Raw genomic sequence first — 21,425 nt, forward strand, 5'->3', positions numbered from 1 at the left:
CAACGTGCAGCAAACAGCAAAAAACCCAACAAAAAACAAGGTTTAGGGATCTGAAAATGAGACCTTTATTCAGTAACCGCTCATTGCAATGTTTGACATTAATATCAGCTTTTCATACAGTACAGTGCAAAAAAATACCATCGCAGTCAGACTTGAGGGCAGTTAATAAGTAGAATACAATCATCATCATCATCATTATTATCATCATCGTCATCGATATATGAGGACGGCTATCTTCAGCATCTGACCAATCAGAACAGTATGTGACTAACATGATTAGCACGTTGAAGGCCACTGACAGACTGGACAGGACTCATGTTCTCACATAAATGTCTGTAAACACACACACACACACCCGTACAAACACACATACAGCATATAAACAGCATACAAACAGGAATTCCAAAATGCATTGTTGACTTTTAGGTAAAATGCAATGTGAATAATATAAAATAAGTTAATTTGTACAGTATTTTTCATGAGTACATTGTTATCTTCGTCGCCAGCAGAACGTAAACATCAATAACAACAGTTAAATTCAAGATGGCAGCGAGAGGACAAAACACTTCAGCATCACTGGACTTCGACCCAACTCTTGATTGGCACGAGTGTCCGTAAAAGGTGCGGGGAGGTGGCTGTTACCCTCCCTAATTGGCTCCGAGCAGAAAAAGACATGCCCATTGACAGCCTGTGGGGAAACTGGCTACTGGCTTGTGCTTTCTGAGAACACAAAAGGAGACGGAAACAGCGCGAGAAGGGTGATAAGGCAGAGACGAAGAGCTTAGCTCATCACAGGAGATCTGATGCATCTAGAAGACGTAGATCTTGTCCCTCTGGACGGTGTCGAGGTCGTCGTCCATGGTCAGGAGGACCTAAGCACAGAGACAGGAGAAGGGAGGAGTTGAATGAGTGTTGAGGTTATCAAGTCTGTACTAATACACCCAACACAACAAACACGGCTTTACCAGGAAGGATCCAAACATGGCGATGGAGGAAAGAAAGTGCCAAATGTCGTGGTCGTCAAAGAATGAGAGGAGGATACAGTCCCGGTTATGTTCACGAGACTCTGCTGGAGTTTTCTGTTTCAAGACGGACAAACAGAGTAAACCGTTGGCACATGATGAAAGAATACAAAGGTGCAGTGCATAAAAACAAGAGCATGATACAGTTTGAAGAATATTTGGGCTTCAGTGTGAGAGTTGCTGACCTGCCAGGTGCTGAGACCCTGGAAGAAGAAATACAGAGCGAAGCCCCACACCACAGCAGTGAAGAGAATACACACCAACGCCAGACACTTGATTCTCTCACCACTCCGCAGCTAAACACACACACACACACACACATACAAAAACAGCTTTAGATTTGGAGATTAAAAAACAAAACAAAAAAAAGTAAATCTAGTCCAATACATGGATATAAACAAAGACATACCTTCATAATGATGTAGAAGGCAAAGTAGAGCAGCAGGTTACAGATGGCGATGGCCAAAAGGTAGGAGGCGAAGTCATTGGGTCTCTCTATGAGACCGTAGGCCGCCCTGGAAGAGTGGAAGACACACAGAAGCAACATTCAGTAAAGCTAAATCTATTTAAATTCATTATGTGCTTATGTAAGACCAAGTCACAAACGTTTCCTTACAAAGACCAGTTCACGATGTTCCCCATTACGAGCAAAACCATACGGTCCTAACAAGAGAGACAAAGGGAGGTAGATGATTAATGAGCAGAAGGATAAACCATGTAATTCAGTACATTCAGAAGTATGTGGATGATGTCGCATTTCCTGTCATGTGTCTCTGTGCTCTAACATTAGATTTAAACTGCAAACAATGATTATGAAGCTAAAATGTTCCTTAGAAATAAATTAAATATGTGAGTATTATCTTACAGCATCTGATTCCTTGTAAATGTCCTTGTAATACGGGATGAATGATGCTACTTATTGCCATGACAACACGTCAACATGAGAATGCAGAGGTTTTTTTTTTAAGTCATTACTCACAATGTACATGGGTCCACTGCACTGCCTGATACTGTCTGTGTAGATGATGTACACCATCCTGCGCAGGACCCCCGAGTCTGAGACACAAAGAACATCTTAATACATTTCCAAGTATGTATAAACATCCTAAATATTCATCTGTCTGTACAGTTTGATGTTAACAATTGTTTCTACAGAAAAAACTGTATAAAAACAGGTTCTTTAAATGGGTGATGGCAGCTGATCTAACAAAAAAGGATTGATAGAAACCATCACTAATATTTAACCATAAGGAGTGCAGCCTGTTGGTGTATAAGGTTTAGTTTCTTGCAGTGATCTTACCGAACCTCCACCTGCCCATGTAGTAGAGCTGGGTACTGAGGAGGAGAGTCGCCAAAATGTGGATCACTGAGAAAACGATCCAAAACACTGTGTTTCCTCTCCCAAATACCTGTAAAACAAACCAGCACACTCATCAGGAAACAGAATCCGCGTGTGTGTGTGTGTGTGTGTGTGTGTGTGTGTGTGTGTGTGTGTGTGTGACCCAAAGCCTTGTCTACTGTGAATGTGTGTACGTACCACTCCCAGCACAGAGAAGAAGATGACTCCGGCCAGGCAGGCGTAGGCAGTGTAAGCGCTCGCGTTGATGTCTGGGTGTCTCTTCTGATACAGCTTCAACATGCACAGCCCAGCAATCATGTACATGAAGGAGGTGTCTGCAAAGAAGGAGAGAAAAACACACACACATCTAACTTCTAGCATCTAAAACAATGATAGAATAATAAGGTCAATATAAGGTTTTTCTTTTTCAGATTTGTTTGCTACAAATAACTAATTTAACTTTTTTTCCAGTCCTGGACTCGACTCTGAAAATAAATGATGATGGGAGATGGGAGTTTAATCAGCTTTGTAACACATACAACATTTTTAACACCAGCTGTCTCACCGAACTGAAAGTTGGTGTAGTTGGGACAGACGTGGTAGCAGGCACTGAGCAAGCCCTCCATCATCAGAGCAGTTCCCATGGCGTAGAACAGACCGAAATGCTTCGGGATGCCACATTCCTGATGGGATAAGATGAGGACGAGATGTAGGAGCACAAAGTGTGAATGTAATAATAGAATATAATCATTCATTTTAGCATTCTAGCAATATAGTGATCAGTACATGTGCTCCTTTATTTATGTGAGTGTGTGATATTTGTGTGGATCTGTTTGTGTTGAATGTGCATTACCAGTGCGTTGAGGTCGTTGCGGACCAGGGCTCGGTTGTGGACGATGTCTCTCTTGAGGACAATGAGGAGGAAGAGGAGTCCCAGCATCACGTAGCCCAGGTTACTGAGGATGTTGTTGAATGCACTGCGTGGGACAGCGGTGAAGAATCAGTCACAGTAACACTTTCAACAGAGCCATTTCTAATAATACACATGTAGTATTTTAATATCTATGTCCTGACTGCGCACCTTAGAGCTCCCAGTGGGTGGGCGCACATGAAGTTGTAGTAACAGATGTCCTGATTTCCTGTAACGTTGACAACCTGGCGAAGAGAAGATACGTTTAACATCTATCTCCTCTTCATATGAGAGTATTTTTGGCTTTTTATTAAACTTTTTGACACAAAGAAACCCATCAGTGTTACCGTTTGGTAGGTGATGACCAGCTGGATGACCGGCAGGGCGTAGAACACACCGATGGTGGCGATGTTCCTGGAGAGAAGACAATCATTAGACTTGTTTATAATTATGATTCTTACTTACTGTATCTAGTCTTACTGCATTACTATTTTACGCTCCATCTGCACAATATCTATCATTTCAGCAGCACATGTCAAAATATTAGTCCCTGATTGGAAGCGTAACTGGAATGATTTGTGGGTCTATATTGGAGATGTGGACCTAAACAGGATACAAAGTTTCCTCACCAGAAGTAGATTTGGTATTTCTTGCTGAGGACCCTTTTGTCTTTGCGAGCCAGGTCGGACACACACAGAAATTTCTGGAATAAGAAGACAGGAAACACGAGGAGGGGTCAAATTCAAACACGATGACGTACCTAATAATAACTGGTGTTAATATTAGCAGAGCTGACTTGTTCACTTGCGTTAATGAAGAGAGACGAGCCATACCTTTGTGCGGACAATGTTTTTGTCTGAGTTGATGTCATCCAGCGTGTCGTAGTCGTCCTCCTCCACAGAGCTCAGAGACTCCTGTCTGCTTCGTCCAACACTGTCCAACGGTCGCTCTGATGAAGAAAAACAAAAAGACTTTTAGTTAACTGGTTGGACAATCTGAGCTCTTAAGATGGTCGACTGAATTGTTTTTTTGTTTTTTTTAGAGATCTAAAGGCATTTGTAATTTTTACAGTTTTCATGCACATTAAAACTGAAATCTTGGAATGATTGCTGATACTTTGATCTTTGTACTATGAATATTGTTTCACTGTTCATTTCAGACTCATCAGATCGGGAATGTGGTCATTTCCTGACCTCCACGCAGCTACACACAGTTATTTAGTTTCAATCACGCTTGAACAAATTTCAAACTGCATCAACATGTAAGTCTCATTGCTGTATGATTGATATCGTGCTGATTGGTTTGATGTACAGATAAGAGCTGATTGGGCCGATTGCGCGGCAGTGTGTCACCAAAGTGGATGGATATGTGGTGATGGTGATTGTGGATTGGTCGACGTTTGAAAGGCTCCTGTCCTGATGAACAAAGACACACAGAGAAGCAGTGAGGGCTCGTTTACGCCAGCTGCGGGCAGAGCGATGACAGGCTGTGGAGAATATAAAGTGGAGTGACAGCGGTGGGCCAGAAACAGCGTGTGTGTGTGTGTCCATACCCATGTAACCATAGTTGTTATCGGTGGACGTGGCGCTGTCAGTAATGCCCTCTGAACTCAGTGTGCTGCAGTTGTCAGCTGAAGAGGAAGAGGAGAAAAAGATTCAAACTCTACTTCAGAAAAAACAAAACTGTCTTCCATGTCAAGGAAAGCAACTAAAATCATCAAAACTCACCAAAGGAGCCATATTCATAAGGTGAGGCTGGAGTTTTACCTGCAAATACACACACACACACACACACACACACGCACACGCACACGCACACACACACACACACACACACACACACACAGGTTCCACTCAAATAAATGTTAACACAATATATATGAACAAAAAGCACCACTACTCCTGATACCTGTTAGTATGTTATCGCTGCATAGTAAAACACTGCTGCTCAGCTGTTAGTAGAAAACATGAGGGAGGCATCGAGACATGCAGGGATTCAATAAGAACATTGGTTCCCGACAGATCTGTATGTGAATTAGTCACATACAGATGGTGACTAATTAAAGGAAAAACCAACATAAAGTGTCTCCAAAAGATATTCCCTCATTTGGCAGTCAGTCCAAAATCTCTCCTATATGTTCAATTAGGTTGAGATGTGGTGACTGTTAAGGCCACAGCTTATGATTCACATCATTTTCATACTCATCAACCCATTCAGTGACCCCCCCCCATAGTATAACAGAGCCACCAGATCCCCTCACTGAAAGGACATTCAGACCTGTACTGGTTTTTCCTTTAATCTGTCCCCCATCTGTATCTGACATGATGGAGGGTTAGTGAAAGGGTTAAAATGTGACTAAGAAATGGTGCAGCGGTGAGGTGATTTATTTGTGGAGACTGCTCATCACCTCTGCAGTGAGAGTGAACTTGTTTAAGAATTTTACTTGTATGCGTCCTGCAGTTTAAAAATCACATCGAGTCAGCAGGCACAGATACAAATAGACACTGAGAGGCGGTCTTGAGCTGAAGAACCATACACGTCAGCAGTTTTATATACTGTATGATTATTTTTCTGGATTTTTCCACAGTTTGTTAAACTAATAGGAACATATACTTTGCTTCTGAAAAACAGACTAATTAACAACAAAGTAAATATACCCTCAGGTTATTTGTATCTTAAAAGGGGCCAACAGAGTCATAGCAGCAAGCCATAATGCTTAACTAACAGTCTAATAATGGTACCACACTTATGTTACTACACAGTCACTAATGCAGCCAATAATATATCTTCATCCTCTACTTTATGAATGATGCTACAAGACGTATAGTGTGAACTAATGCATGCAGAGCATATGCAGACTTGCAACACAGTGTGAGGAGGAAGGGCGGTAGATAGAAGTATATATACCATCTCCGTTCTTTCCAAGCAGAGAGGCTGAACCACATATTAGCAGGGGGTAAAGAGAGTGAAAGACACACTCAGTACACACACAGATATGTTAAATTCTACACATAAAAAAGCTTAAAAAGGGAAATTCTTTTATTTTTTAATCTGGGCACTTGTTTTCTCATCATTTTGTGTCTAAGTGACTATTGTAGATATATTTTTAGGAACTGGTCTGTTACTGAGTGAGCTGCTTGTTATGAGGTAGCACGTATGAGAAGTATGAGGTTGATTTTGACTGTGGTTAGGATGTAAGGAAACTGAAAATAACTAAGTGCAATAACAGATTGTGACAATTGTGAGTCACTTGATGTTGACTGGCCAACTGTATTTATTTCAGTTGGAGGAAACAGAGGAGATAAAACAACTAAAAGAAGAAAAACAAAGAATGGAGGCAGAGAGGCAGAAAGAAAGGATGTAGTTTCCTGCAATCTGGGCCTGTCAGTGAGAAAAATAGCCCTTTATTGGACGCAATTTGTCAAGCACAATTGCCCCCATTGTTCACTTAGACCCAAAATGATAGGAAATAGTGTCCAGGTTGAAAAATACAGGAATTTCCCTTTACATGTAAGTTTATCATCATTTACTATATATTACAGTACAGATATGTGACTTTTTAAAAAAATGGTATGTTCCATGGACCCTGTAACAAGCCCTTAATGGGTCAGTCCATCATACTTAGTTGCTGGGTTACCTGTCTCAGCAGGCGACATGTCGGCAGGATTATGATACACCTCTCTCCTCTTTATTCTGCAGAAACAGAGAGGAAAAGATGCAAATGAGGGTCATTTGTATTCAGCCTGGTGTTGTTCTTCTAGTGCAGTTATGTGAATTCTTTGATCACAGATCCAAATCTCTGTGTTAAACTGGGACAAACCAGATATGACATGAATCTGATCATTGTGAACATTGTTAATGCTGTCTGTAGATGCAGAAATAAGATTACAAGCTTACCGCCTGCTCTCCACAAAGGCCACCAGCAGAGTGAGCAGGTAGAAGGAGAGGAAAATACCCAGACAGAACAGCATGCCCATCACGTACACCTCCGCTGTGGAGCATAGAGACAGATGTGTTTAAGTTTGATTGTGCTGTGCTATGTAACAATAAAGCATCACTATGTACAGCTTACAGCTAGAAGAGACACATACATACTTTCAACGTAACTTGCATCTCTTACTTTAGGGAGTCCAACACAGTAGTTACTAATGCAGTTATACAATAATTAAATTCATTATGTGTAGGAAACATTTTGATTTCATGTTGGACACCAGGAAGCATCAGCTGGTAAATTAAGCAAATATCACTTGATTTTAACAGTGGATATTTTAAAATGCATTTTTACTCCAGTTCTATAGTGCACATCAAATCCGATAAGGCTGCAAAGTTTCTTGATTAATATATTAGCTTTTTGAAAGAACATTTATAATAATCTACAACAATTTTGATACTTCTCAAATGTGAGTATTTGCCGCTTTTCATTGTCTTACATTATAGTAAATTAAGTGTTGTTGGGTTGTGTACTGCTGCTGGTTGGCCAAAACAAGTCATTCGATGACATTACTTTGGGCTCTATGACATTGTAATGGACATTTTCCAATCCCGATACTGATACCTATACTTTGGCTATTGGCCTATACTGAAAACTGATCCAGTACCAATGAATAATCAATAAGCTGTGTGCCTCACTGTGTGGGCGAGACTGGGATCATTCTTTTATATGTGTCAGACAAAATCAATCTCGACTTAAACATTGCTTTCCTAACTTTGTTTGACAAAATGTAATAAATGAATAAATAGATGTACAATTACTGAATTGTTATGTATTATAATAACAGTATCTGATACCAGATAGACTGATTCTTACAATACCTGATCCAGCAATTTGAATCAGTACTGGACCAATATCAGTATCAGTGTATCTCTAATTTTCCACCCAACACTACTTAAAATACTCATTAGTTGCAGCCCTTAAATCCACCCAGGTTATGCCTCACTTTGATCAGGTGACATTGGTGCATATGTGACTTACAGTTGATGGCAGGAGTGACCACAACATCGACTGTCTTGCTGCGGTTTCCGGCATCAATCAGCTCGTCAGGACGCAGAGGGTAGAAGCGCAGCGGACCGCCGCACGCCTCGTCCTCTGTTTTCACCACAACCACAACGTAAAAGCTGTTGCTGGGAAAATCTTTTCTCTGGATGACAGAAAAACAAACATTAGAAGATGATGAAGACTCTGTATGGTAATGGTTTATATTTTGTATCAACGTTTTCAATACGTGCTGTATATCAACACCATGTATGTGATTGAATGGGAGACACTACCTGCACGGTGATGGCACCTTTTTTAGTCATAGTCTGATACATCCCAATGAAGGCCACATTATTGTCCAGATCATAGACAGGGCACTAAAAAAACAGAGAAAGAGGAAGGACAGACAAAGAAGGGAAGAACATGAAAGCATGAATTGCAGGATTACATAACGAGTGTATAGTAAAGTTAGGCGAGAAAAAAGTAAAAAAGAATATAACAGCTGTATCCTCTGAGAACATCATGATATTGACAGTTTTTATCCTTAAGGTAAATTCAGGGCCTTATAATAAACTATATAATGCACTCATGTGGTGTAAGAGAGCTACTGCATGCTGACCACAGTGCCAAGAGGCCACATGAGGACAGTAGCAGCAGCCTGGTTTACTGTACCTGGATATCCTGGATGGACATAACTGAGCAAGGAAAGGTCATATCTGAGCTGACCTTGACGATAACAGTGTCTACACCGTCTGGAAAGACATACTTGAAGTACTGTGAAAGAGGAGAAGATATAGAAGAGGGGGGGGAAACATAAGGAGTAAGAAGAGGGTACTTAGAGAATAGTGTTAGAAAACACACCGTGGCAAGTCAACCTTAGTGATGTGTATTATATTTGATTAGGATGTAACATACTGTGTTTTGACAGGTTCAGATAAGATAAAGCCCTGTTCCTGTTTCCTATCTTTCCTCACTAGCTCATATACTGTATGTAGGAGGATGTCATCATTACACCAAACAACCACACAACTTAATGGAACAGAAATAGATAAATCATCCATCAGCAACACACAGTAATTAAAACACTGGTTGACACTGGTAAAAAAAAACAAAACCAGAAGTGTGTCCTTTTTCGTATGTTGAAATATTACTGCATGCTGAATAAATGTGTCAAGTCAGAAGTCCCCTTTATTTCACTTTCACTTTTCCTCAATGTTTTTCGTCATTTCCACCATCTGACCCTATCCCCTACCACTCTGTTATCTGTGTCTGTGATTAATCTTCCCCTTCGAATAGTAACAGTGACTTATAAACACACAAAGCGACAATATCAAGCTGTATACCTGAGGCTGGGATGGCGACGCGATGAAGCTGAATTTCTTGTCTGTTCTGTAATCAGTGTGAAAATACCATGTCAGACATACCAAGCAAGCAAGACACTTTCGTTTACCATGAAACCTGTAAGAATGCACGACAATTCAGGCAGCTGCTTGTCACTCACTGTAGGGTGAAGCTTTCCACACGGCTGACCCTGAGATTGTAGTTTGTGCCCTGGCTGGATAGGGTGGACACATCCACGAAGAAGTACTGGGTCTCTGAGGCGGCGCGGGTCGGAGGCTGGCACAGTGTCCGGCCCACATGTTTGTAAGGGTACTTCCTTTGGTAGCTGGAGAGAAAGAAGTCGACAAAAGATAGTTCCAATTAAAAAAGGTTTGAATTCAATTTGTGTTTATTCAAAAGCTACTGTTCAATTGTGCTAAATAGGTTTGAGCTTTAAATGAAATATTAGATGATTATGTGAAGAAAGAAATCAAAGCAAAAAGATGTCTTGTTGTATGATGATGATGATGATGAGGGGAATTATTCTATTAGATTACGTAACATTATAAGGGTATAATAAATTTCCAAGGCTGCTGTTTCAGCATTAGATGACATCATTAGATAATGTATCTTCAACAATCTCTGAGCCAAAATCAATAAATAATCAGCTCTAGAAATGAAAATGTTGCTAAATGCATATCACGTAGCTGAAAGCACAGCAGAGAGTTGTTCAAAGTAAACGTGACAGACGCTGCATGAAAAAGAAGCAATTCTGCTCCAATGACTTTGAGGAAGTTGATTTTCAGTAATCTGGGATCTTCAGATTTGTATTGGGGGATCTACTAGGAGGAAGTGAAAGTCCAAGGTTCATTGCAGATTTGCAAAGGCATAGCCGGCCACGAGACTGCACAGGCAGGACTGCGGCGAGCTGAGGCCAGGCCATTCTGGTGTTGCACAACCAGAGAGAATACCTCAGACCTTGAGAGATACGTATCACATCTCAGATGGGCTGATGGCCAGTGACTAATAAATACTCAGACTCCCAGCTTGTTATGAAATCCCAAATGATTAAGTTAGGTTACAAAAGCTACAGCACAGTGGATTTAGCAGTTTCTCCCCTACAAAGAACATCAACTGGCCACTAATACCACTGAAAAAAAAAAAAAAAAATTCAGCACAGGTGTCCCAAAATCAGCCTCATTTTCTCCGACCACCACATATGCAAATTATTTTTCATCTAACACAACAAAGATCTACACATCTTCCTGTCTTACAAAGTTATTAAGTATGCATGTGACTCTCTACGCCATATACTGCATCAACATAGGCTTCATCACATGAGCTGAAGTCATAACTATTTACCATCTAAGGAAGAACAGCAGCAACAACCTGACACTCCCATGACAACGCCACAGATCATTACTTTATGTGCTTGTCTGCGTTAGTCAATTAGTTACAAAGGAAACGATTAAAGGCCATGTTCAAAAGCTGAGCTGGACACAAAACAGGACTGTTGACCCTTACAGTCCACTTACAATTGATTTAGTCATGTTTAGGCTTTATGTTATAATGTCATACATACAGCTTATCTGTACCTCCAGCTACATATGTTCCCCTTTTTATTCTCATTCTCTGTCAAAGAAAGCTCAGTTTCAAATTACAGAAACAAGTGTTGCACTGCTCAATTTGAAACATATAAACTACAGATCAACAATCATTTCTGTATGTTAAGCATATGTGGGTATGCACTAATTGCTCACAAAGCAACAGGCTCATGGTATTGAAAGTATGTATAGTAAACAAGAAAGGCAACATACAACATATTCTCTAGTATAAAGCTGCATATTAAATCTAAACTCACCCCTGCCCTACAATTTATAGAATATTATTTGCGGAGACTTAACAGGATTTAAATTAATAGGCTTGTTAGGGGTCCAGAAGTGGTTCGTGGAGGTGGTGTTGGAAGCTGAGAAAGTGGCAAAAAAAAGAGTGAGGGATCAAACTAGTCTACATGGGTTTCTTTTCTTTCTGTCATTACTCACAGGCCTCTGAGTATGAGAGGGACTTGAAAAGACAGCACAGCTTGTTTCTGCCTTACAACAAACAGGATGGGGCTCTCCAAACTCTGTGACAACACGTCCACAGTCACACGCACTCCCTCGGTCTGAAACCCAAAGAAATGACAAGGAGAAACAAATCAAATTGAACTGAAATTGAGTTTATGTACTTGAAAACATATATACTAGCGTGGAGGGGTATACTCGCCTTATTCCTGGAGACAGTGTGATTGAACGCATAGATGGTCTGGTTTTCACTTGTAACCGTGTCATTGTAGGTCACGTCAAATTCTGCATCTTTCTGAATGACGTTTTTGGTCTCTCCCAGTGCCACACTGCCGCAGACAAACTGGGTCACACACAGCCAGAGCAGGGCAGCCACTCCTGGCCGCAGCCAGCAGTGAACAGGTCCGGAGCTGCTTTTATGTCGAGATTTCCAGCAACTTCTCAACACCATTTTGTCTGACAACGTCTTAATCAATAACCGAATGATACCAACCGTTATACTAGCATGTAAACACTCCTCCCATTCAGCAACAAATGACTCGGGTGGCAAACTGGCCAGGTCCAACTATAACCAGCAAGAAGAGCAGCTGCTAACTGAGAAGCTAAACAGATAAACGACTGTTTACATGAGCCGAAGACTTGTTCCTCCTTATCGACAGCTGTGTCAAACTGGAAGCTGTCAACAGTACAGTCATTAACACAAGTTGGAAGTGAGCAAGATGACTAACGATACTCAATTCCTCCTCCTGTGAAACGCCAAAGCCTGACAGGCTGCTAGCTGGTTGCGCTAACGTTGGCATTGTTTGTTAGCAGCTCCATATTTTGATCCCGGGAGTTTAGCTCCAGCGACGGTAGCCGTGACAAAAATAAAACAGAACGGGGTGGTAACTTGTTTCTTTTAGGTCCAGTGTGAACGGTTGTCACGGCCTGTATCCGCGGTGCCTCGACATTATACACGTCTTTCCCTTGCGGTGGTGGGGAGTCTGGCTGTGTTTACAGCGTCAAAAATCTATGTCACTAACCCCTCCACACAGCGCAGTTCTTTTTCCCCACCCGCATTCTACGACAACCCGACCTACTCAACCTCTGATTGGCTGTGACACTAGTTCTTTTACCCTACCTCTCTACCTCTATCTCAACACGTCACTCCTCATGCCTAAATCTAAGCAATGTAACCAACGAAGGAAACGAGCACTAGCCAATCAGAACTGGGTGTGAATACGGGTGGCAAATGAATCCCCCCTCCCCTCCTCAAACCTCCACCACACGCTCAGACAGTAAACAAACCTAGGGCGACGTCATGACGTCATGGCGCTGCCCTTATTGTTGAGCATACCCACCGTCACTTTTTTATTCCTTTGCGGAAATGGTTTGAATTCACTGAATATGACAGAAATATCTCCTAGCAAGTCTATTCATTTGCTTACTAGTTTGACCAAATTTTATATTCACAAATTCTTAAGCAGAAAGCCACAACTTTTTTAGAGCTGACTGTCCATATCAATCTATTTCTTCAATATGAGATAAGATAAGATAAGATAAGATAACATAACATAACATAACATAACATAACATAAGATGTGCAGTACAGTGGAGAAAAAAAAGTAGCAGTGTAAGCGTGAACGTGATAAAATATATAAAATAAAATACTATAAACAGTAAACAATCTCTGTGTTAATAAATCTGCAATATATAAATGTGGAATATGCAGAAGTTCCTGAGATTATATGCATATGAATGGGATGTACTGGGAGCTGTGGTGCGCAGTCTGATGGTTGAATACACAATAAGATTTACACAATATTTATTTATTTGTTTGTTTTTTTATTCATATTATCATCTTTCGTCCCTCTGGTGTGTTTGTAATTGTAGACTTAATTACCTACCCTTCTACCTCCTTTTTTAACGAATAGCCTAAAAGTCACACTTGTACTAATAAACTTGTGAGAAATTATTATTACTGCAAAAAGAAAATTACACCACATGGGACAATTGTGTAGTCCTCACATTTTTCTGACATTCAGTGGGAAACAACATGACTTCTCCCATATAAATCTGTTATCCCAAACAAACTGAAAAAGCTACACTACAAAATTGTGCATAATGTAGATCTCATCCCATTTTTGTCAAGATTTGTGGATACTGATTTAAAAAGGTGATTTTTGTTAAAAAAAAAAAAAAAAAAAAAAAAAGAAAGAAAGAAAGACAGAAGAAAAAAAAAGAACAAGACACATCTAAACATTTATTTTATGAATGTCAGTATACATCAGGAATCTGGAAAAGATCCAAACCAACCATTCAATTAAAATGGGAGCACAGGATGTAATACTATACTATAAAAACAAAAACATTAAAGTTCAACAGACTGCCAATCTATTCATTTTACTGGGAAAAATTTCACATCTATAAATCCAAGTTATCTATGTCTTGACCATCGCTGATAGATAATATTATTAATAGAGAAGCACTTTCATGTTCACATGGGTTATGTCAGCTGTGTCTAAATAAGCCAATACAAACCAAGTAATGCTGTTGATCAGTCTACCAAAATGAGCTGTTGGCCTCCACTGATCTTCTTTCCTTTAACTTTAACTTTAACTTCAACTTCAACTTAAACATTGTCAGTTACCCTTCAAGCACAAAACACCCAGCAGACTACAAATGGCAGCTTTATTATATTTTTACACAACCAGAAACCAACCAATGCTCCTATACTGCAGTACCCCCTGACCCAGAGTGTTAATTTGAACCTGATGCATATATTCTACAAGTGTTACTGGAGTTTTGACCCCAGCAGGGTGTCAATTTGATTAAACACAAATTAATGTAGAAGAGTGAACCACGTTGCTTTAATTTTGAGACAAGGCCAAAAACCATGGTCTCTAGCACAGGTAATAATAATGCGTAACCTGCCTTTGGGCACATATAATTGCGATTGATCATCAATATTGAAATATTCATCAATATACTTACCAAAACAAATGCAATTAATCACATTACCTCAAATCAATTGAAATTAAGTTGTTTACGGGACATGGAAGTCTGGGCCTGGAGGGCTGTTTCTTGCTTTGCTCCATTAGCAATCCAGCATTGAGTAACAAGATGCAGAAACTCCTTTCTACCAGGGAGTGGTGCTGTCTACAACCTGGTGAGAGGACTATAGAATAGAATAGAATAGAATAATTGTATTTCCCCCATATTCTTTTATTGTCTTACTCAGATGGGATGCCAGTTTTATACTTATTATTATAATTATTATAATTATTTTATTATTAATCGTGGTAATTAGAATATTAATACATATAATACTATATTAATTAGGCTATATGGCTAAATTATGATTGCAATGCCCTCATTATAAGGAATATGGAATCAAAGCATTGAATAACCACTGAGATACAGCCAATGTGCTGCTTTTAATGGCAAAGTGTTCATTAGGAGATCTCCTCAAAGACTCTGTAGTACCAACAGAAGGTTAAGGTCATTTCACAGTACACTGGTGACATTTATTATCTATGCAGCAAATCTATGGTAGAATTAGGCATAAAGTTTAGAAAACAGAACATGTGGGTAAGCTATGTAGCTTGGTGTAGGCCTAAATGGCATTTCATTTAATGGAAAATATTAACCTTTGAATCATAATAGAAAGCTATGTTCGAGTATGTGGAATCTTCAAGGCGTTGTACAGTAGACGACTACAAGGAGTGTGCATTCCTCTGTCTAAATACTTTCAGTGATTTGTATTTCAACACTATGATGGAGTGAAATTGCTATTTGGGAATGTATGTTTTCCTCGACTCGAGGATTTGAATGTGTCATTCTGACTATAATGTTACGGTGGCGTATACCTTTAAAGTCTCATGAAGCCGTCTGATCATACATAGTGCAGCAGTTTGCAAGGAATCACTGAATCATGGGAACCAGAGTGATAATGCGCACTTCTTTGTCGCCATGGCAACCACAATACGTTTCTGTGGATGAAGTCATTTGTTACGCTCGTCGTTGCCATGGTTACAACCTAGAGAGGGCGCTGCAGAGGTGCGTTCCACGTAAAATGACGCAGAGGCGGGGGCGTGCCCGCGATGCGCGCTGCGCAAGGCTTCTTGTTGTTCCCGCAGAGAGGCGAGAAGATGGCGGCCGTGTCAAGCGGAGGTGCTGCTGGGTCCGCTGCGGCCGGGATTACGCACTCTGCCCGACCGACCCACGCAGGCATGGGCAACCAGAACCGAGCCCAGCCACCCTCCGGGATCAGCCACCCCAGTCGGACCGGCACGGCCACTGGGTGCATCACCAATCCTGGCCACACTTCGGCCACCAGGCCCCCCCCAGCCCGAGTGGGCCACTACGAAATCGAGCGGACCATCGGCAAGGGAAATTTCGCGGTTGTTAAACTAGCCACACACATCATTACCAAAGCAAAGGTAAGCAGACTGACGCCCGAGCGTTAGAGGTGAATAACTACAAGCTGTCATTGTTTGATTTTCAGCCTTTTTGAGCATGTAGTTAGGATGCCGCTGGGGCCTTCAGGCTCCGGAGACACAGCGGACAGCCCGCTTTGGTAACACCGCTGCTTGGAGTAGGGGGCTCCGCGCAACACGGGGCATCACTTCGGGACTACTAGACGCTAACAAATTGAGCAGAAATACATCTTATTAACATAATGTTGCTGGAAGTTTTATTGAGGTAAGCTAGAAAGGCCTGAGGTTAATATGTGGCAAAGCGCAGAGGACGGAGAGAAGGGTATTGACGAAGATGAAAAAGACAGCTTTCCGTCTGTTGTAGCTAGCTTAGCTCACGAGCTAATTAGCTGTTTGGCTAGATGCAGATATCCATTAGACAGATGCCAACACACCAGGTTAAAAGTTTACAGTTACCTACTGCATAACTTTAAATCAACAATGAACTTCCAAAGTTAGTAGCAGTTACCCAAGTATTGATAGCTCACTGTGAAATTCAACGTACAATTACAACCGAAAAAATGCTCAAAGCCAACTACAGCAGAGGCGAAAACTTTGAACTCTATACAATTTGCTAGCTTGACATGTTGTGATATAAAACAGAGTCCCTTGCTTTCATGTTTTCGTTTCAGGAAATGTTTCTTACGTGTTTGTGGTGGGATACCAACCATTTTCTCGTGGTGTAACTTAACCATTTTGTCATGGCTGTATTTCAGCTTTACCAGTGTCTGTGGTGTTTAGATATCCCTGTTAATAGTTAGACGGCATTTCCATGAAGCCTACCAAGCAACAAAACATTGACATGGCAAAATTGGTGGTTTCACCACCTCCACCACACAGTTTGAGTGTACGTGGATGCTTTTGCATAGAGTGGGCGCTTGTTAGCAGTATACTGGATGATTGACACTTTTACTAGCAGCCACTATTATCTACAGATGATGTTCATGCAAAACACTATTATACTTGATTAGTAGATGTACTACATTTGGGGTTGCCACAAGTCAGTCCTGTGCACTGATTAATAACTCATTATAACTCAGTTCATGATGGCACTTAATTTTGTCTGTTGTTTTTTGCCAATCAAAAGATTTGGGTATTTATTTTAGGGTGGATGGGTGGTGGGGGGCTAAGGGAGGCTTGGGATATTGAAAGGGAAGGCGGCCCAAATATCTCAGTCTTTTTTAATTTGGATCAGGTGTGCTTAATTGTTTCAAAGCTTTTATGTGTGTGTGTGAGCAGTCTGTTATCACCCCCACATATTTTAACCTGTGTGATCTTGGCAGGAAGGCTAGGAGAAGCACATAAAAGCCATTAGAGAAGTCACCTGCATGACCCTTCAGTTTATGCATTTGACAACAGTAGCATCAATAAGAATGTTTCTAATAGCCGCTTTGATTTCCAGCCAGTTGGAGAGCTTCTACTCGGGACCACACTTGCAGTATGGTGACACAGGGAACCCTCCTCTCATAATACGACTGTTGTTGATCCATGTGATGGATGCTCGGTTGCACTCTAACAACAGATAGGGACAGCTCAGGCCGACACTTTTTATTTACCTGATGATCATCATGATGATAATTCCAGTGGTACAAATAAAGGTGTGTCAAGGCAGCAGAGCGTGCAGCGTTACCCCCATGCTCTTGTTGACATGCACACAGACAGGCAGACACAGCCTAAAGGCCAAAATAAACTTGGGTCAGTAAGTGCCTCTGAGTATGTCTCAGCTCTGCAGAAGACGTTTCTAGAAGGACTGTGTGTATTCGACTGTCACATAATTTACAGATCTGTTGATATCAAAGCTGTATGTTCAATCTGATATCGGAGCAGTACAAAGACAGTAGTTGGACAGAATGGTGAGAGATTGATGTGCTGTGTAAGGTTTTTTCTTGTGTGTGAGCCTGTTTTGTGTCTATGTGTGTGTGTTTGGTTCTGTGTCTGGCTGACTGAGAGTGAGAGACAGGCAAAGGACAAAATGACAGTGGAACAAGCACTGACAGAATGAAAGACAGGCCTTGTTTGTTGTCTGTTTGTGGTGGTCACTGACAGACCCGTCAGTTCATGATTTTTCATCAGCTAGCATGATTTGGGGTGGGGGGGGGGTGGTTCAGCGTCCCCAGTTGCTCATGAATATCAGAAGAATAGAAGTGTGCTTTTACATGCCTGTGGATATCATGAATATGGATATGATGATCAGTCGTCAAATGAAATGCGCTCTGGAGCCTTGTTTTATGGGCCTAGGTTTTATAACGATCCAATGAGAAATGCTGACTAGTCAAAAATAGCCGAACATCTCTCTCAGTTGTTAGATGGAGCTGGATGATATCCTGCAGTGCAGTCATACAGAAGAGGATCTGGTTATTTATACGTGGTAGCTTAGAAGCCCAAAGAGGGATGTTCCCTCTTTATGCCTCATTTGCTCTCTTGTTTTGTTATACCTAAAACATTCAAAGACAATTTGTTGAAAGTTTATTTCCCTTGTTGTACCATGTCAACTGTGTATTTTGGTCATTTTCATGGAATAGGGGGTGCTTGTGTACACTAAAAGAGAGGCAACCAAACAACACTTGTGATGGCAGATAGCTCGCATGCTGAACCTGAATATTGTAATAGTGAAAGTTCATCTCCTCCAGACAAAGATTAGCTAATGAAGTGGAAGTCATAACAGGAGTTTTGATACTCCTCACAGATGCAATGGTAGAGGCAGTTGGGTCACACGTTGCTGCTTTCTTGATGAATGTTGATTTCAGTGGTTAGTCTCTTTATAAACCCCTCAATAAGGCACATAAACTGTGGCTGACACTATAAACCACTCTTCTATGTATAGCTTCTAGTTGCAGTAATTTGTAGACCTGGTGGACTAGCCCACCTTGATCTAGATGAGTATTGATACTTGTGATAAATTATATTGAAATTTAACTTTTTTAATTACCATTTGTAAACTCATAACTTTCCAATGCCCAAGGTGACATCTTCAAATAGTTTGATTTGTCTAAACAACTGACTAAAACATAAAGATCTGTGTACAGTTATATAAAGTAGTGAAAAAGTAGTAAATTGTCATATTTGAGAAGCTTTAGCTTTAGATTTTTATGTTTGACTGAAACATTACTGGAGTGATTAATCAATACCAACAGTGGTTGTGATTGATTTTCTCTCAAATAATTAATCATCTAATAGTTTTCAGCACTGCTTGTAATTTCAACTCCAAGTTTGTTTCCATCCTTTGCTGGAACCCAGTCAAAGTCACTGTTGTTGATTTCCATATTTGGGACCTCTTCTGACATTCATCTTTTTATTGTGCAGTAGAGCTGAAACAGCTATGATTAATCAACTGGTTGATTAACAGAACATTTAGGGGGCCAATTATGCTTTTCCCTATTGTCAGCCATGCATATATACATAATGTTACAGTGTCACATGTTCATATTAAATATGGCCAAAAGGAGCACCTTGGTAGTCGAGTGGTTACGAATCTTGCGACACATGCCACATGATGGCAAGGGACCTATGCTGCAGTTCGCTCCTCTGTATCCTGTAGGCCTCTGCCACCCACTATCAAAATAAAGACAAAAAGCCCCCAAAAATGTTTAAATAAATGTAGCCAAAGTGTCAAATAATGAGATAAATGTAATTCCTGTAACCAAATAGAACTGGCTTCAGACTGCTCTGAACACTCAGCTTCCAGTGTTTTTTTCTGCTTTCAGCTCAAGCTGATGTCAGCTTGTTACAGATTTCCTGACATGGTCATCCATGCATCAGTTCACCCTGATAATTGCTCTGCTAACATTACAGCATTTTCCCATTGTTTTGGGGTGGGTCATGCCAAGAAATGACGTGAGGTCAAGCTGACACACTGCATGTTTTTCCATTACACAGCATGGCAAAATAAAATAAGTACTTTACCTGTTGCAGATGACCAGGTGTGCTGGTCGTCTGCAACTCTTCATCAAACATCATCATCACTGTGGCTGTTTCTGCTTGTACTATTCCCCCCTGCGTTATTTCTAACTGGCTATACAAATAGCTCCAAATATCTTCATATGTTGTTGTACAAACTGTTTTTTAGTGCTGCTAACAAAACTCAGCGATTTCAGTGAGGAACATGTTTAATTTCCCTTAAAGTCTCCCATTGTTTAGTCATTTTAAAAGCTTTTAATATGAAGCAATAAAGAAGGAAATGTTAGGTTTGTATCAGCAGTAACTTTACAAAACTTGAATACGACTGCCCCTCTGCAATTTTAGGAATGCTGGCCAATCACAACGGAGTGGGCAGTAGTGGGGCTTTAAGGAGACGGGAGCTAAAACTGCCTGTTAAGAGAAAGAGGCGGAACTGAGGGGCTGCATAGTGAAAATAATGATGCAAAGCTACTCTTGTAGAGTCCCAGAATTAATAATATAAAGCTGTCATTTTTCATGTCATTTTTCTAGCAAGTCTGTTTTTTTTATTTTCTTTTTTTAGTTAGTTTTAGTAACAGTAAGCAAGCAAGCTTAGCCAGGGTAGCCTGGTTACCTTGGGTACCCGTAAGTGTTGTTTCCATTATAATGTCAAACGAGAGACCTGCAACACTGACCGAGTGCAATGCTATTATTAAAATATACTTTGTTATGTTTGCTGTGAAATGATAACGCATCTCCCTCTCCACCCTCCTCTTTTGTGACGATCAACCTCTCACTCTGCCTTTAAGGGAAGCTGCTCAGAACAGCTATAAACACATCTGATCTCTGATGTGGTCAGACAGCACGTCGTGAGAACTAGTTCTGAAGGAGAGAAAAATATGGTTAAAAAGTATGACTGATATATTATGTTAGATGACACCAGTAGATCATTAATACTGAGGCATTTTACTGTGGTAGGTGTTGGAGGTGGAGATAGTTTCAACTCCTTTACATACAGTTAGATCATAGATCACCATAAAACAGCTGTCAGCAGGTGTCCTGACTTGTTGCACGAAACATTAATTCATTAATTCAAAGGTGTTTTCTTTTTCCATTTGCAGCACAACTAAACTGTTTCAATAATAATGTTGGCCATTGTTTTGAGGATAAAGGACCAAAATATTATTTTCTTTCTTTGCGCTGCTGTACCAAAATCATACTGCACTGTGACCCCAAAAACCAAGTTACATACCGAACTGTGAATTATGCGTACTGCTACACCCCTACCATTCATCTATCTGCAGGGCGGCAACTGTTTTATAATTATCCATCGTCAAACACGTCACAACAGCTGTAAGGTTTGGTGTTGAGATTTCTTACTTAGTGATCAATTGCTAAAAAACAAGCCCACTGAAATACAGTGAATATGCTGGATTGTCATTGTATTTTAGTGTATGTGTATA

The 21,425-nt window shown here is 40.6% G+C and overlaps 2 protein-coding genes across 6 annotated transcripts in view; one reads left to right on the plus strand and one right to left on the minus strand.

The window, feature by feature from the left end:
- Positions 1 to 22: 22 nt before the first annotated feature.
- On the minus strand, positions 23 to 12,674 carry sidt2 (SID1 transmembrane family, member 2). Of its 4 annotated transcripts, XM_053320917.1 has the most exons (27): positions 11,832 to 12,674; positions 11,609 to 11,730; positions 9,748 to 9,912; positions 9,590 to 9,635; positions 8,919 to 9,020; positions 8,540 to 8,623; positions 8,244 to 8,409; positions 7,169 to 7,262; positions 6,909 to 6,964; positions 6,179 to 6,205; positions 4,999 to 5,037; positions 4,824 to 4,901; positions 4,624 to 4,686; positions 4,105 to 4,220; positions 3,901 to 3,974; positions 3,619 to 3,685; positions 3,443 to 3,516; positions 3,215 to 3,338; positions 2,927 to 3,044; positions 2,560 to 2,696; positions 2,323 to 2,431; positions 2,002 to 2,078; positions 1,639 to 1,685; positions 1,432 to 1,537; positions 1,208 to 1,318; positions 966 to 1,079; positions 23 to 872 (listed from the first exon to the last, which is right to left on the minus strand). In XM_053320917.1, exons 1-27 carry the CDS (start codon positions 12,078 to 12,080, stop codon positions 810 to 812), a joined length of 2,628 nt encoding a protein of 875 aa, XP_053176892.1. In that variant the 5' UTR covers positions 12,081 to 12,674; the 3' UTR covers positions 23 to 809. The 4 variants fall into 4 exon arrangements, with proteins under 4 accessions (XP_053176892.1, XP_053176893.1, XP_053176895.1 ...); XM_053320918.1 differs by lacking the exon at positions 6,179 to 6,205; XM_053320920.1 differs by lacking the exon at positions 4,624 to 4,686.
- Positions 12,675 to 15,721: 3,047 nt separating this feature from the next.
- Positions 15,722 to 21,425, plus strand: part of sik3 (SIK family kinase 3) — a 41,990-nt gene continuing 36,286 nt past the window's right edge. Inside the window, exon 1 of one of the 2 annotated variants that reach the window (XM_053321403.1) lies at positions 15,722 to 16,050. In XM_053321403.1, coding sequence (XP_053177378.1) covers positions 15,760 to 16,050 — 291 coding nt within the window. In that variant the 5' untranslated portion in view covers positions 15,722 to 15,759. The remainder of the gene's footprint in view (positions 16,051 to 21,425) is intronic. The other variant, XM_053321402.1, reaches the window with a different exon arrangement.

Source organism: Scomber japonicus, chromosome 6, assembly GCF_027409825.1.
Source record: "Scomber japonicus isolate fScoJap1 chromosome 6, fScoJap1.pri, whole genome shotgun sequence".
Lineage (NCBI taxonomy): Eukaryota > Metazoa > Chordata > Actinopteri > Scombriformes > Scombridae > Scomber > Scomber japonicus.

Excerpts from the sequence above, each read along its gene's own strand:
- sidt2 (XM_053320917.1), bottom strand. The coding sequence starts at position 12,080 with ATGGTGTTGAGAAGTTGCTGGAAATCTCGACATAAAAGCAGCTCCGGA. Across the intron at positions 3,339-3,442 it reads CACCCACTGGGAGCTCTAAG|TGCATTCAACAACATCCTCA; the intron begins GTGCGCAGTCAG and ends TGTCCCACGCAG. Across the intron at positions 1,080-1,207 it reads AGGGTCTCAGCACCTGGCAG|AAAACTCCAGCAGAGTCTCG; the intron begins GTCAGCAACTCT and ends GTCTTGAAACAG.